The sequence below is a fragment of the Cephus cinctus genome, unplaced genomic scaffold (genome assembly GCF_000341935.2).
Source record: "Cephus cinctus unplaced genomic scaffold, Ccin1 Ccin1_scaffold0026, whole genome shotgun sequence".
Lineage (NCBI taxonomy): Eukaryota > Metazoa > Arthropoda > Insecta > Hymenoptera > Cephidae > Cephus > Cephus cinctus.
The window spans coordinates 3321-18798 of NW_014332774.1; the positions used below are offsets into that span (position 1 = coordinate 3321).

General features: G+C 36.9%; 2 protein-coding genes across 7 annotated transcripts; one reads left to right on the forward strand and one right to left on the reverse strand.

The window, feature by feature from the left end:
- Positions 1-1777: 1777 nt before the first annotated feature.
- LOC107267044 (metaxin-2) lies at positions 1778-4441 on the reverse strand. 6 transcript variants are annotated; one of them, XM_015738255.2, is made up of 4 exons: positions 4201-4413; positions 4023-4086; positions 2853-3432; positions 1778-2325 (listed from the first exon to the last, which is right to left on the reverse strand). In XM_015738255.2, exons 1-4 carry the CDS (start codon positions 4300-4302, stop codon positions 2163-2165), a joined length of 909 nt encoding a protein of 302 aa, XP_015593741.1. In that variant the 5' UTR covers positions 4303-4413; the 3' UTR covers positions 1778-2162. The 6 variants fall into 6 exon arrangements, with proteins under 6 accessions (XP_015593741.1, XP_015593745.1, XP_024940211.1 ...); XM_025084443.1 differs by lacking the exon at positions 1778-2325 and adding an exon at positions 2339-2781 and having other exon boundaries at positions 4201-4441; XM_015738259.2 differs by lacking the exons at positions 4023-4086; positions 4201-4413 and adding an exon at positions 3699-3905.
- Positions 4442-4968: 527 nt separating this feature from the next.
- On the forward strand, positions 4969-6676 carry LOC107267057 (60S ribosomal protein L23). Its single transcript, XM_015738282.2, has 4 exons — positions 4969-5109; positions 5334-5417; positions 5977-6105; positions 6416-6676. The coding sequence occupies exons 1-4, from the start codon at positions 5097-5099 to the stop codon at positions 6610-6612; spliced, it is 423 nt and encodes a 140-aa protein (XP_015593768.1). The 5' UTR covers positions 4969-5096; the 3' UTR covers positions 6613-6676.
- Positions 6677-15478: the final 8802 nt, after the last annotated feature.

Sequence of the window (15478 nt, forward strand, 5' to 3'; positions counted from 1 at the left end):
CCCCTGTACGCTAATTGTCTAAGAACACGCGACGTCACACTTTTACTTTTTACTTTTTTCATAGTAAACGGTGATAAACGGGTAGCAATGGGACACTTGCTAAAACAAATTTTTCTTATAATTTCTTATTTGTTTGCCTCGACTACTTTGGTAAATCATAATTACTACATATATCAATAATATATTATGTTCACTTGTAACCCTAAAGACGGAAAAACAAGTCAGTTAATAACAGACTTTATTGAATTTTATTTTATCTTAAGAAATCTGCCAACAAAATCTATGATATTTAAATCAGATGCAAGAAATGAATGTAACATAATTTTTAACTTATCAGAGTTCTGCATTTTATTGTGATTGGGGTCAATGTGAAGCTTGGGAATATTGTTGCAAAGAAGGTGTTTGCTGTACAGAAACAGATCCATTTTTATTGGTGTATGTATTGCAAAATTGTAAAAATGAAATTTTTGTAAACTAATTATGCTTAAAATTGCAGGTCTTTGATATTTGTATCACTAGTTTTGTTCATAATGTGTGGTAGCTGTGTGTATTATGGTTCACAATATATCCGTGTGCTACTTTCATCAAATAAATATAATATTATGGCACCAGAAGTTTAAACTATTGAATTCAAGAATTGGATAAGGATGGAATTACCACTTAATATCAATAATTGATGTAATTAACTATTAAAATTTTAATTGTTTGCATATAGACAGACAGTCTGAGTTATTCTTTCCAGGTAACAATTCTGTCATAAGTATATCAAGTGCAATGAAAAATGTTCACACGCTAATAATTTGTGCGCTAGTATCTTATAATTATCTAATCTAAGCACTTAGAATCCAAAATTTGTATATAAGAAAAATGTATTTTGGAAAAACCATCTCCTTGAGTTCAGTACAAAACAGTCCATTAGATATCACATTTTATTTGTGGATTGACCATATGACAGTAATAAATTAGATTTTGATTTCCATTAATTATTTTACTTTATTGTATGTATGATAATGTAAGTATCAGCTGTGATTTACTACTGTTATTAACTTGTTAATAAAAATTAAGTTTTGAAAAGATAACTAAAGCAAAGAATATGAAGAAACTAGGATTGGTCGCTGAAGTAACTTTTACCATAAAATGCATATAACAAATGTATGTATGTATATAAATAAATAAATAATATAATGTATAATAAATCTATAACGGTAATTTTGCTTCAAAATAAATTATCCTCCATGGTAAATATGCAAGACTATAAATTCATAATATGCATCTAAAGATACATGTAAACGATAATAACCAAATTATTGATTTCAACCAACTGTAACTTCATACATGGGCACATATATTGGTTTATTTTTTACACTAATTAATATATAATGTAGAATTCATCAAAAAATTCATTAATGGCAATATATTTCACTTATATGCATCTCATAACATTTCATTTGATTGTACTCATTTTAACATATTATTTTATTAATTTTTTTACAGAAAAAAGGAAAGCATGTTTTGGAATTTCCAGCAATTGAATGAACGAATATATATAGATGTATGTATAAATAATCAGCCTCTTTTGAAAATTATGCAGACATAATTGCAATTACTATTGTTTAAAGCATTGTTATACTATGTTGTACATATCTACATAATCATTTTAGGCCCATCGTCAGAACTCACTTTTAGCAACAAAAGTGTCCTGATACTCAATTCTTTTCATAGAACCACAGTATGTAGGCGTTAAACAATGGATTTTGGAAATAGGGTACCTTTAGAATCCAAAGTGAAATCTGCATGCTGTATTTACAATTTAGTATTCAAAACATACATAATACATAATTGAGAAATAGTAATAATAAGACAGGATAGAGTCTTGTTAAACTAGACTAACAAGTTTGAATCATCTACATCATACTATCGTATGTATCAATTACTCAAGTTTCAAGTATAACGTTTTTCCATAAACTAACTGTGAGAAATTCTTCTATTCTATTCTAATATATATTTTATTAGGTGAAATGTTACAATTATTGAATTAAACAAACACGTCCTTGCACGTATTTGTTTGTAGTAACATTTCTAGCATAGCACAGAAATTTTACCTTTTCACAGTCTGTGTATTTGATTTCGATGTACTTGAAACTTGGGCAATTTGGCTTATTCTAATCATCGGTTCTCTGAAAGTATTGCATTTCGATACGCCTGCATAGATTAATAAGAGTGGGGTAGTTCTTTACGATATTTGCCAGGGTGTTGTTGGGTAACGGCGTTGTAAGTATCGTGAATATATGTCCGAAAACTAGAGCATCCAATTCCATGGGTCGGCTAAACAGGAATATTACCAATATTATTTATTATAATGTATTTTATGAAATGTATTATTAAAATATTATTGTAATATGAAATTATATTCTAATATATTTAATTTGGGAATATGCAATAAAACAAAAGTTTAGAACTTGTATGATACATGTAACATTTGGGATGGAGATGTATTCATATTCTCAATATTAAAAGGAGTCTTCTGTAAGAGATGGTAGGGACTCCAGGGATCTTGAAGAATTCCAAATAGAATCATCTGACATGCATTTCAGAATATCAAGATCCTCAATTATAAGATTTGGGTTGCAGTTGAAATACCGGTTATTAATTAATCGTGCATGTTCTAAGAGTTGAGGAAAACTTCGAACAATATTAATTATTCCTCTAGTAGATGGTAGGAAATGTGTACTGGTAATAGCATGCACATGACCATAGACTAAAGCATCCAATTCTGTAGGTCTTCACAAAAGAAAAATATTAAATTTGCTTTGAATAAATGAAATATAAAAGAAAATCAAATTAATACATACTCTTCTCCAGAAAAAAACGACTTTCCTTCCAAGCGTTCAGCAAGGGCAGTGCAACAATTTTCAGCTTCTTTGTAGATTTCATCTAGAGTTTTATTATACCAGCCAAGGACTTTTAGCCGCTTAGTGACCTGATTTTGTTTCTGCCAATTTATCACATGATTGAGAGGCCAAGGATATACACTTCCATGTCTAGGCTTAGTAGCGCTATTTAGGGTAGTTTGATCAACCCAACAGATATACTGTTCAATATTTACAAGAACGTTGTTCACTAATGACATGTATGCTCTCATGTCAGCCTTGTCTGTTTGTGACAATTGTTCAGAGAGGCTTGTCCCTTTGCTACTTATGAAAGCAACAATAGGATCAAATTCAGCTACCAGAAATGCTCCACACTGAATAAATGGTACGCGTCCAGATGGAGACATATATTCAGCATTACTGCGAGGCTCTATTTGAAATTCTAATCCACACATCTTCAAATAAGCTTGCACTGCCAAGCAATTTGCATTATCAGGTAGCAAAATCTGTTCAACTTCATAGGGCTGATAGAATATTATAGGCTGGGGCCATTGTTCTTGCGCTAAAACAACAAATCCTAATAAGCTACTGCACAGAACTATACTAGTCAGTTTCATTACATCATTAAAATCAAAAAGTGAGAACTACTCAAATCATAGCATTGTAAAGTATATTCAAGTCAATATGAGATGCATATCATCATGTGTTACACTTAAAATGAATTAGAAATACGAGCTTAAATTACGGTTTGAAAAACTTTCCACATAGGGTTAGGTAGTCCATTGAGTAAAAAAAGTCAAAACGAATAAGACAGCCGATAAAATTTACCTCCCAACTCCAAAGCAATTGTATCTGTCAATAATACGTCAGGCATTTTTATTATTTATACTTCGTTAAAATCATATAACTGAAACTTTTCCTTGATGTTTTGTTTAGAAATTAACGAAGGTCACTGTGAAAGCGTAACAAAAGCAGAAATGATTGATTCGCCGTTTTACTTTTAACCCGTCGGCTGAGAATCATGAAGAACCTAATTATAGAAGTTGCACCGAATTGTTGGTTTATGTAAGTCGGCTTATTGTAATAATAAGAAGTATGATTAAATAATATGTAAAATATATACAATTAATACGTTGAGTGTTCAATATTTACCATGTGTTTTCAAATACTGTTCGCTGCAGATGTAGATGTATTTCTTTATACTCGTCAAAAAATCCTTATAAACATGCAGCAAATTAGGAATACTAATATTACTTTAACAATTTTAATATAATAGTAGAGAGATTTGGATAATAATTTAATCTTTAAAAATGTATTATTAATAAACAACCTCCTTTTCCCTTCCACAGGAGAATAACGCCTTTAAAATCTGAATTTGCGTAGAGGATTCATTTTTATTTCTAACATTAAAATTGACTACTTTAAAAGACATTATTGATGCTGTAGTGACTTATTAATTTGAAGATTTTAGAAAGTCTAGGATTCATAATACACCTAGCATTTGACAATACCGTACTTTTGTTCGAAATACAAAATTTCCCTATTCTGGAGACTACTATCTCCGTCAACTGTATACATTTTTTTTATCTGTATTCAATTCTCTTTAAAAAGTTGAATATCAGTAAACACTCAAATTAACATATTTACAGAATACGTAAGTATTCATTTATTAAAATTTGTTATACAAAGAGTAGATATTATTTATAAAATTATATTTTTACAATGATCAAACGTGTTTTGCTGAAATCAAATTTATATGTAAAACCGCGCCCCTTCAAATCAATGGTTCAGTTTCCACCGTATAAAGTTTAAACAGAGTTAACCAATCATGTATAGGATTTGAATGGAATCGACCAACGAAGATTCTGAATTTTAATACTTTGATTCCGCATGGAGCGTATTTTATGGGCAGTGGAACGAAATTGAAATCTTGCTTTCTATATAAATTTCATATATTTACCAAATTTTAATTCAGAATTATATAAAATTATTAGAATCGTTCATTATTACGCTGTTTTCTACGATATTTATTATCTTAAATCATGTTAATTAATAAGAATTAGCTTTTTTTAAGGTTAGAATTTTCTCCATGGTGAATCAGGGTATTAAAATTACAAATGGAACAATCCTGATTGGTTAACCTCCCACCATTCCGCCTTTCCGATTCCGTTTTCCTAGTGTCATGGCGCAGCACTGAGCATCTTGTTCTTTCTTTAACACGCCAAGATGTCGAAGAGAGGTAAGCTTATGTCGAATGCCGATGAAATCCATAAATACCTGAAAAAATGCATACCATCTGTCAAATCAATATAGACAGAGAAATTCACAAATGTTAGATGTGTTTATTAATAAATATCGTTTCTCTATTTATATGGAAGGAGTGAAAATACAGGATAAAACTTGTAGCGTGTATCAAATGGCAAATACGAGTTTGGTTTTTGACATGTGATTTTATTTTTTAAGGACGTGGTGGTTCCGCAGGAGCCAAATTTAGGATATCTCTGGGTTTGCCTGTTGGAGCTGTTATTAACTGTGCAGACAACACTGGTGAGTATCTACTTAAAATAATTCAACATATGACCTAATCTGTTTCTTCTGCTATTTCTCCATCGGAGAAAATGTCTATAAAAACAGCACGTGACTAAACATCTATTCTGTTGTATTCTCTAGTCTTTGCGAAACTAAATTTTTTCTTTCTAATAACAGATTTCTTGAACACTTATTTTTATGCTATCTATATATTGCAAATTAAGATTTTATAAAACTTCACCAAAGAAGTTTTGTGATGATTTGTCTGACATTTGGTATCAAACTTATATATAAGATAAACTTTTTGGATATTTATATTTTAAGTATCAGGATACTTAATTTAATTAAAGCCTTCAATTAAAATGGCTTTTATTTATCTTTCCAAAGTTTTCTAGTAATATAATTTTGACGTGTCTTCTACAATCTTGTTTATTGTAATTTTACTTCGATAGACACTTTTGTAATATTATATATATAATGTTTAACAATAATATTTAATTTACCATATTAATTTTTATGCACAATTATGGTATTATTACATTCAGGTACTTTAAACAAATTATTATTTATGTTCTAGGAGCAAAGAATTTACATGTTATAGCTGTACAAGGTGTTAAAGGTAGATTAAACCGTATGCCTGCAGCTGGCTCAGGGGATATGATCGTAGCCACTGTCAAGAAAGGAAAACCTGAACTCAGGAAAAAGGGTAGGTCTATTTTAAAATTGGTTAACGTAGCAATCAAGTTAATATAATTATAAGTAATAATGTGCAGTGATAAACAGGACAAACTATTTGCATAATAAGCACCTTTTGTAGATCAGTTGTTCGAGTCATAACAGATTCCTCATTAGCAAAAACCTCTTTAATGAAGGACAATTTTAACCAATGAGGAGTCATTTTTGAAGTTCTTTTTTCTTCACTAGTCCAAGTGATCTAGAAGAAGACCTTAAAATAAAACCTAATACATTCCTAGTGATACCTTCTATTTTAATTATTTGATTTTCATTGTATTTAGTTATGCCGGCAGTGGTCATCCGGCAACGGAAACCATTCCGCAGGAAGGATGGAGTCTTCATATACTTTGAGGACAATGCAGGAGTAATTGTTAATAACAAGGGTGAAATGAAAGGTTCTGCCATCACAGGTCCAGTCGCTAAGGAGTGTGCAGATCTGTGGCCAAGAATCGCCTCCAATGCCAGCAGTATCGCGTAAACTCATACACCGCCATCCTGTATAAATCTATTGTTCTCAATAAAACAAACGTGGGCTTCATTGATTCTTTTAACAACTACATTTTACACCATTGATAATTTTAGTATATCTTACATCATGTCCATCAGTCAGGGAAAACCTGAAAATGCCTGAAAATTAAAAAATGGCTAAGAAAATTAAGGAAAAGTCACCATTTTTGTATTTGTCAGGAAAAATAAGTGACGGTATAGGATAAGAAAAAACGACTTTCCATGAATTCAAATTCAAAGAATATTTTTTTATACATGACAGGCATCTTAATCTAAACAAAATATTAAAAATTAACACCACCATTAAATAGATTGTAAACATGTTTTTGATTTTCGATTAATTCGGAAGCTCATTAGTTATTCGTGTAGTTGCGCATGAAAAGGTGTAGCGTAGTGTGGCATGGTGTATACTTTTAGGGTGTATGGTTTTTTTATTATTAAAATAACCGCTGTTAATAAAAAGTGACTTCCTTCTGGTTATTTGCATATGTTATTTATGAAGAATGCATCTGTGTGAAATTAACCGGAAAACTTTGTTTTTAAACTTTTTTATATTCCAATCATTTGGTAGTCGTGTGATAGCTTGTAAACACGTTTAATAATCAATAGTCAATAGTTTTTTCAAAAAACCCAAATCAAAATCTGGTATAAGGTTAGCCGGCACTTTTTTATTTCTAACCTGATTTACATAGGTTTTTCTGAACTCAATCAATGCAGAATCGTTTGACAATTTTAAATTATCGAATAAAAACGCTTGCTAGTCCACTGTTTACTAGAAAAGTTTGAAAAACCATATGTGCTTCAAGAATCTCGATCGATTTTTCGATCGGTGCGTCCATTAAATTAGACGATATTGCAAATTTTTTTTACTTCCAATCGTTTGATAGTCATTTGATAGTGCTTAATAGACTTGTAAAAACGTTTCATCATACAGAGATGAGTGGGGAGATGCACAACGCTCCGGTTTTAGGCGATCCCCCAAAAAAACACGTGTAAAAAACTACGCCAAGTACAGGAGTGCTGTGTATTCCTCTAATAAAAAGTATTGATATCAGATTATTGAGGCCAAGTACATAAGTCACTACATATTTTCCTATTATATGATTTAGCACTGGCTCATCATTTTAATTGTATTTTCAAAATTTCTTATAACGTTTTCACTACTCTTTTACATTACTACTGCTTCCCGTAGTTGATTATGATTTGATGATCATTTAATAATTAATAAAACTTTAGGTGATTCCTTATCGAGTACTAATTGGCGGGTCACAACACAAACTACAGTTTGAGCGAAGCGCCAAACCTTGTTGCACACTTTTGTGGACTTCTACGTCCGACACCTAGATACAAAAAACTACGGAGCGGAACACCTGGACACCCTGAAATTTCACACCCGACACCTAGATACAGAAAACTACGGAGCGAAATACCTGGACACCCTGGACTTTTACATGCGACACCTAGATACCGGAAACTACGGAGCGGAACCCCCGGACACCCTGGACTTTTACATGCGACACCTAGATACCGGAAACTACGGAGCGGAACCCCCGGACACCCTGGACTTTTACATGCGACACCTAGATACCGGAAACTACGGAGCGGAACCCCCGGACACCCTGGACTTTTACATGCGACACCTAGATACCGGAAACTACGGAGCGGAACACCTGGATCCCCTGGACTTCCACATCCGGCACCTAGATACAGAAAACTACGAAGCGGAATACATGGACACCCTGGACTTCCACGTCCGCCATCTAGATGTAGGAAACTACGGAGCGGAACACCTGGACAAACTGTCACCTAAAATACCAGGAACTATGTCGAAGCACACATGTACATACATCCGTCTACGCGCGCTCCACATGAATGCTATTAAAAACTGAAACCACATCCGGCACCTAGATACAGAAAACTACGAAGCGGAATACATGGACACCCTGGACTTCCACGTCCGCCATCTAGATGTAGGAAACTACGGAGCGGAACACCTGGACAAACTGTCACCTAAAATACCAGGAACTATGTCGAAGCACACATGTACATACATCCGTCTACGCGCGCTCCACATGAATGCTATTAAAAACTGAATAATTCTATACTGTTGTGAAAGCACCCTTATACTAACTGGAAATTCGGTATGAACGGTAGCTTCACGTATAAAGTGTATTTGATTGTGTTGTGTATTCGTAAATTACTAACACCATACAGAGTACAAATAGGTAAAGAAGGCAAAGCAGTCAGTGCTATCTGTCGTGTAAAAAATGCGATGGACGTGCGAAGACGACGATGACGACGGCGACGACGGAACTGAAATAAAATCATCTCGCTCGCCATCTCAATACGCCCTGATCTCGTATACTAATCGTATTGAACGTGGTGGCAATCAATTCAGGACCCTCAATTCCTATAGTGAATGTATCAATAACTTTTTCTCATGTATAGCGGTTAATAAGATATTTCGTTCCAAACACAGGTATAAGAGTTGACTCAAGTAAAGAGTCTCGGCGAGCTGTGCCTTGTACAGCCGGTTGCCTGTACTTTGCGCGAGACTCGACCGAGTCTCTTGATGCCGTTGATACGTTCAACAGAAAACAGCATATAAAAAGTATAAGTAAAGTAGAAGGAGGATCCCGGAATTTTCATGAACCCTCAAAACCGCATTAAAAAGCCACCTGCAAATGGATTTTACCCATTGAAATGCTATATGTAGATAGAAATTGTAACGTGGCGTCCGTGGGACGGCCAGATACATAAAAGCATAGGGGCACGGAGAGCAGTGTCGCCGACGAAAGCCGCCAAGAGAATACCTACGACGACGTAGCTTACTGGCAAGGGGAAGCCGGGGAGAGAAACCGGCACCGCCGAGCCCGAAAATCGGGCGGGCTCGGGTAAGATCGGCGCCGCCCGGAGACTGGCGGGCTGTGAGCGCCGAAAAGCGGAGAGTGGACCAAGGCGAGAGTAAGCGCACGAGTTCGGGTGAACTCGGGATTCTTCGTGAATCCTCGGACCAGGGGGACGAAAGAGGGCTACTTCGTTATGAACGGCGGAACGGGAATACCGAAAATCGGCGAATAAGGTATCACGATTTTTCTGGTTTGAGTGTGGTGAGAGTGTGTGACATTTGCAGGACCTGTTCGGCAACGTGGCTTTTCCCCGGACGTGATGAGGAAAATTGGATCTATCGACGACGTCGGCGCTCCTACGGAACTCAGAGTGATAGAGGAAAATTGCCAACCACCACCACCCGAGCGACGAGGAAGAAAGGAACGGTTCGCCGGAAGATTCGGTAAGTGCAGTTTAGGTGACCGCCCCGAAGCCATGCAGCCGGGGATGAAGCGCATCCGGCGGTGCATCTTGGCACGAGGGGTGGGGGGCTGTGGGCCTCGCCACGTGTCCTGGCGGTTGCAGATTCGAACCATCCACCGTCAACAGAGATGACCTCCGCGACCGCGTTGTGTATTAGAATTGTATGGAACCGCGCTCGTATACATCACCCGACTGTACTCGTTTACCTAGGCGAAATAAAAGGCCATTGTTGGAATTAAATCCCACCGTGTTAGTCATTACCAAAGAAGCCGGCTGATTCCTGTAGATACTCGCCGCCCTCACGTTCCCCTCTACCATGACGGATTAGGAGCTAGCGGGAAGCTCCGGTCGAGAAGACTCCCGGAGTTGACGTGCCGCGGATTAGAAATTAAAAGCCCGACGAGTCAGGCTGGAGCAAGGATGCACCTGGCGCCCAAGGGATCCGCGGAATACCACGTTCGGGTCGAAGATAGAACGTAGGCCAGGAAATGTGTTACAACATATATTCCTCATATAAAGATCGCGAGGCACAGAATGCATAGGTATGTCCAGTCTTTTGACATATAGTGTGGACTACGTGATCCCTACCTTAGATCCTTTGAAAAAGTGTCCGCTCAAATAAACAAAGACTAAATGAGGTGGCGGCCAATTGTTCTCCTTTTCTAATGTTCCCATTGCCTATGTTTTCTATACTCTCGTACTACGGCTGCTGGTTAGAAGAAGATAGGGCTTGTCGCTATCTTTTCTTTTCAGCCGACCATTTTTTCTGTCTATGCATAGTCCATACTATATGTATGTTCATGGACCAGTCTATTTGTACTCATAAGGAGAGGAAACGGTATGGGAAATGAAGTTCGGAATGAGACTTCGTAGTGAAAAAACCTCATACCATGATCAAGTTCTACAAACCAATGGGCAGCCAATGATGATAAAAAGAGCCCTAAAGTTTGTATGGGAACTTATATATGAAAAGGTGTAACTTAGCTACAAGTGGTTTGGTGGGCGAAGCGGTAGCGTGTCAACTTGATAAGCCGAGGGTTCCGTGCTCGAATTTCTGCGTTCGTGAATTTTTATTTTATGAATTTTTTTGCATTTTATTTCTGAATTTGTTAATATTATAATAATAATCGTGCAAATATGTGTTATCATTACAATTCTATTATGTTTGCTTCTTGTAAATAATAAAAATCAGATTGTGAAATAAAATTTACATATAAATATTTTACAGCGGTAGTTATTGCGAACAAGTTTTCACAATTTTATTACTTTGGTTATAATTTAATAGCAAAAATAATAAAATTGTAATGACAATACATATTTGCGTGATAAAATTGTGAAAACTTGTTCGCAATAACTACCGCTGTAAAATATTTATATGGAGTATAACATGTAAAATATTGTGTATAGAGGAATAATACAGTCAAGAAAACTAGGAATAGGAATTTTATTTGTATTTACATATTTTCACAATCGGATTTTTATTATTTGCAAGAAGCAAAAATAATAGAATTGTAATGACAACACATATTTGCACAATTATAATTATAATATTAAACAAATTCAGAAATAAAATGCAAAAAAATTCGTGAAATAAAAATTCATGAACGCAGAAATTCGAGCACGGAACCCTTGGCTTATCAAGTTGACACGCTACCGCTTCGCCCGCCAAACCACTTGTAGCTAAGTTACACCTTTACATATATAAGTTCCCATACAAACTTTAGGGCTCTTTTTCTCATCATTGGCTGCCCATTGGTCTGTAGAACTTGAGCATGGTATGAGGTTTTTTCACTACGAAGTCTCATTCCGAACTTCATTTCCCATACCGTTTCCTCTCCTTATGAGTACAAATAGACTGGTCCATGAACATACATATAGTATGGACTATGCATAGACAGAAAAAATGGTCGGCTGAAAAGAAAAGATAGCGACAAGCCCTATCTTCTTCTAACCAGCAGCCGTAGTACGAGAGTATAGAAAACATAGGCAATGGGAACATTAGAAAAGGAGAACAATTGGCCGCCGCCATCGACATATAGTATGGACAACGCATAGACATAGGAAAAAGGGTCGGCTGGAAGAAAAAGATAGCGACTGGTGGCGGCCAAGCCCTATGTGCTTCTAACCAGCAGCCGTAGTACGAGAGTATAGAAATCATAGGCAATGGGAACATTAGAAAAGGAGAACGATTGGCCGCCACCTTATTTCCTCTTTGTTTATTTAAGCGGTCACTTTTTCAAAGGATCTAAGGTAGGGATCGCGTAGTCCACACTATATGTCAATAGCCTGGACGTACCCATGTATTGTGTGCCTCGCGATCCTTATATGCGGAATATATGTCTACATTGTAACGTGGCGTCCGTGGGACGGCCAGTTACATAAAAGCGTAGGCGCACCCTGAGTCGGGTTGGTGCAAGGATGCACCTGGCGCCCAAGGGATCCGCGGAATACCACGTTCGGGTCGAAGATAGAACGTAGGCCAGGAAATGTGTTACAACATATATTCCTCATATAAAGATCGCGAGGCACAGAATGCATAGGTATGTCCAGTCTTTTGACATATAGTGTGGACTACGTGATCCCTACCTTAGATCCTTTGAAAAAGTTATATTTTTTATATGCTGGTTTCTCTGGAATGTATCAACATCATAAAAATAGACACGACTGTATAATATAATAAAATGTATATAGTATAATATAATCATGCATTTGCTACATTCCATTGTTCGAGAATAAAAAAAAAGTAATAATAATCGGGTCTCGAACCCGAGACTCTCGCATGTTGACTCGTTACCATGCACGTATGATGTTTAATTACCGTGACGTACAGATTGGGAAAACTGTATTTCAGTTGTTATACACGTTTGGAGTTTGCTTAAAGTACTCTGATACATACGCTTGACCAATCAAAAACGTGGGTATGGTTCGAAGCTTCTCCGTCCAGGTGACGCGTCGACAATAGAAAACACACGCTTTACAGTGCCACCCGGTATAATCCATGCGTTCACAGAGCTCACGAATATCATGCGTAGTACATCTATATATACTCGACCAATCAAAAACGTGGGTATGGTTCGACGGCCCTCCGCTCAGGTGGCGCGTTTACTCCAAAATAAAAATGGTTTCAAGAATATCGGCCTATTGGCAATCTCCCTATTCATCTCTGGTTTCATAGTCAACAGCTTTTTTCAGAAACGCCTATTAAATTTCTCGAAAAATCTGATTCTGGACAAGAAGCAAGGAAATGTCAGCCAACTTTACATCGTACATCGATTTCACACTAATGAAACCTATCAAATGATTGAAATAAGAAAAAGTTTAAAAAATGAAAGGTTACCGGCCAACTTCCTTCCTTCCTTTTCTTATGGCTGCCTCCTACAATGAGGGGATGTACACCCGGCTCAAACGTTTCTGATGCATAAAAAACGTGGCTTGAGGAGAAGGCTTCCCCTACTCAGCATGCTCTTCAGTCCTAAGTTATTCTAAGCTGATTCTACGCGCATCTACGACGCGCAGTATATGTATAAAGTAGGACTGAAGAGCATGCTGAGTAGGGGAAGCCTTCTCCTCAAGCCATGTTTTTTATGCATCAAAATCGTTTGAGCCGGGTGTACCAGTAACCATCGACATATTAGAGTCCCTCTAGCACGGTCTTACATACAGGTCTTGAAACTTCCTCGAATTTCAGTGGTAGGGGTATGGTCGCTTACTGAGGTTGAATTTAGTTACAAACAGCGTCGCTGTTATCGGGTACCGCAGATAAACATAACCTGCAATCGTGCAGACAGTTAACAAAAGCTCGTGATATTCATGTCGCGATTTGTTCATTATTTGGGTTACCTGCATCAAAAACTGGAAACCTGTCAAAAGATATAATAAGAATTTGGAAAATTTGAAACGGAGAAAATAAAAGTTTCAAAATCATTCATGTTTTTCGGATTTATTTGGATTTAGAATAATTAAGATTTTATTGGGATTATAGGTATATGTATTTCATCACATCGAGTCAGTCTATAGGCATTTACGCTTTTTGCTAGACATTATAAACTGTTTCGCGTAGCTACTTATAGTCAACACTCAAGCGATGCCACCGTGGAAACCACGAATAGGACAGAGATGAAGTGATCCTCCCGGCCCCCCGCGTCCCTCCACCATACGATTACCATAGATGTAGAAAAGACATAGATGTAGCATAACCCTGCGGGGGGGAAGCCGTCCAGGGAGGGGTGCCGAGGTACACTGAGTCTACTTGTGATTGGTTACTATTGGAAGCAAGCGCAGTGATGTAAAAGTGCTACGTAAGCTTCGTCGCGGGTCTATGGTTCCAAGAGAACCAATTATGTTAAGGCATGGTAAGGGAGGGGTCAGCTTGAATTTGATTGGTTATGCAGCGAACTCCCCCCTCCCTCATTTTGCCGCACGCCTCTTGCCTAAAATATCAGTTTATGCTACATCTATGTCTTTTCTATATCTATGACGATTACCCGATCACAACGACTCTATGCAGCTATTCGGAATGGCTTCGCTAAGCGACCCACCCCCACCACCAGAGTTTCAAGATCTGTATGTACGACCGTGCCTTCTAGTCAGAGTCCGGCTAACACCCGGAAGGAACGCCATGTTGAGGGCTCGTTTGGCGCCGCCATGACATTGCGCGAGACTCGGTCGAGTCTCGCGCCAAGTACAGGCAACCCGCCGTACAGGGCTTAATACTATCCACACTACACAATGCGAATCTCTCTCATATCTGACTCTGACTAGAAGGACTCTACGACATATAGCAGAGATGAGTAGGGAGATTGCCAATGAGCCTGTTTTTGGTGATCTCAATTTTTCGTGTCGTGTCGTGTATATATAGTAATACTACGCGTGATAATCTGGAACCAGAGATGAGTAGGGAGATTGCCAATGAGCCTGTTTTTGGTGATCTCAATTTTTCGTGTCGTGTCGTGTATATATAGTAATACTACGCGTGATAATCTGGAACCAGAGATGAGTAGGGAGATTGCCAATGAGCCTGTTTTTGGTGATCTCAATTTTTCGTGTCGTGTCGTGTATATATAGTAATACTACGCGTGATAATCTGGAACCAGAGATGAGTAGGGAGATTGCCAATGAGCCTGTTTTTGGTGATCTCAATTTTTCGTGTCGTGTCGTGTATATATAGTAATACTACGCGTGATAATCTGGAACCAGAGATGAGTAGGGAGATTGCCAATGAGCCTGTTTTTGGTGAAGGATCGAGTTCGAAACTCACGTCTCTGCCCTTTTATTTTTTTTCTTAATTATCAACTATGCTTATTGGTTCACCTAGTTAACTTAACATTCATTAAATATATGATTATATTAGTCTACAAATATTGTATTATATTACATCGTATACATACAATAAATTGATTCATGAATCAGCGAACGTTTCTTCTTCCCGAGAGCCTACATGTGACAAACACTTATGGTACGCTGTTTCCTTTTTTAATAGCATAAATAATATTCAGACGGATAAAGAAGGCATTACGAAAAAATAC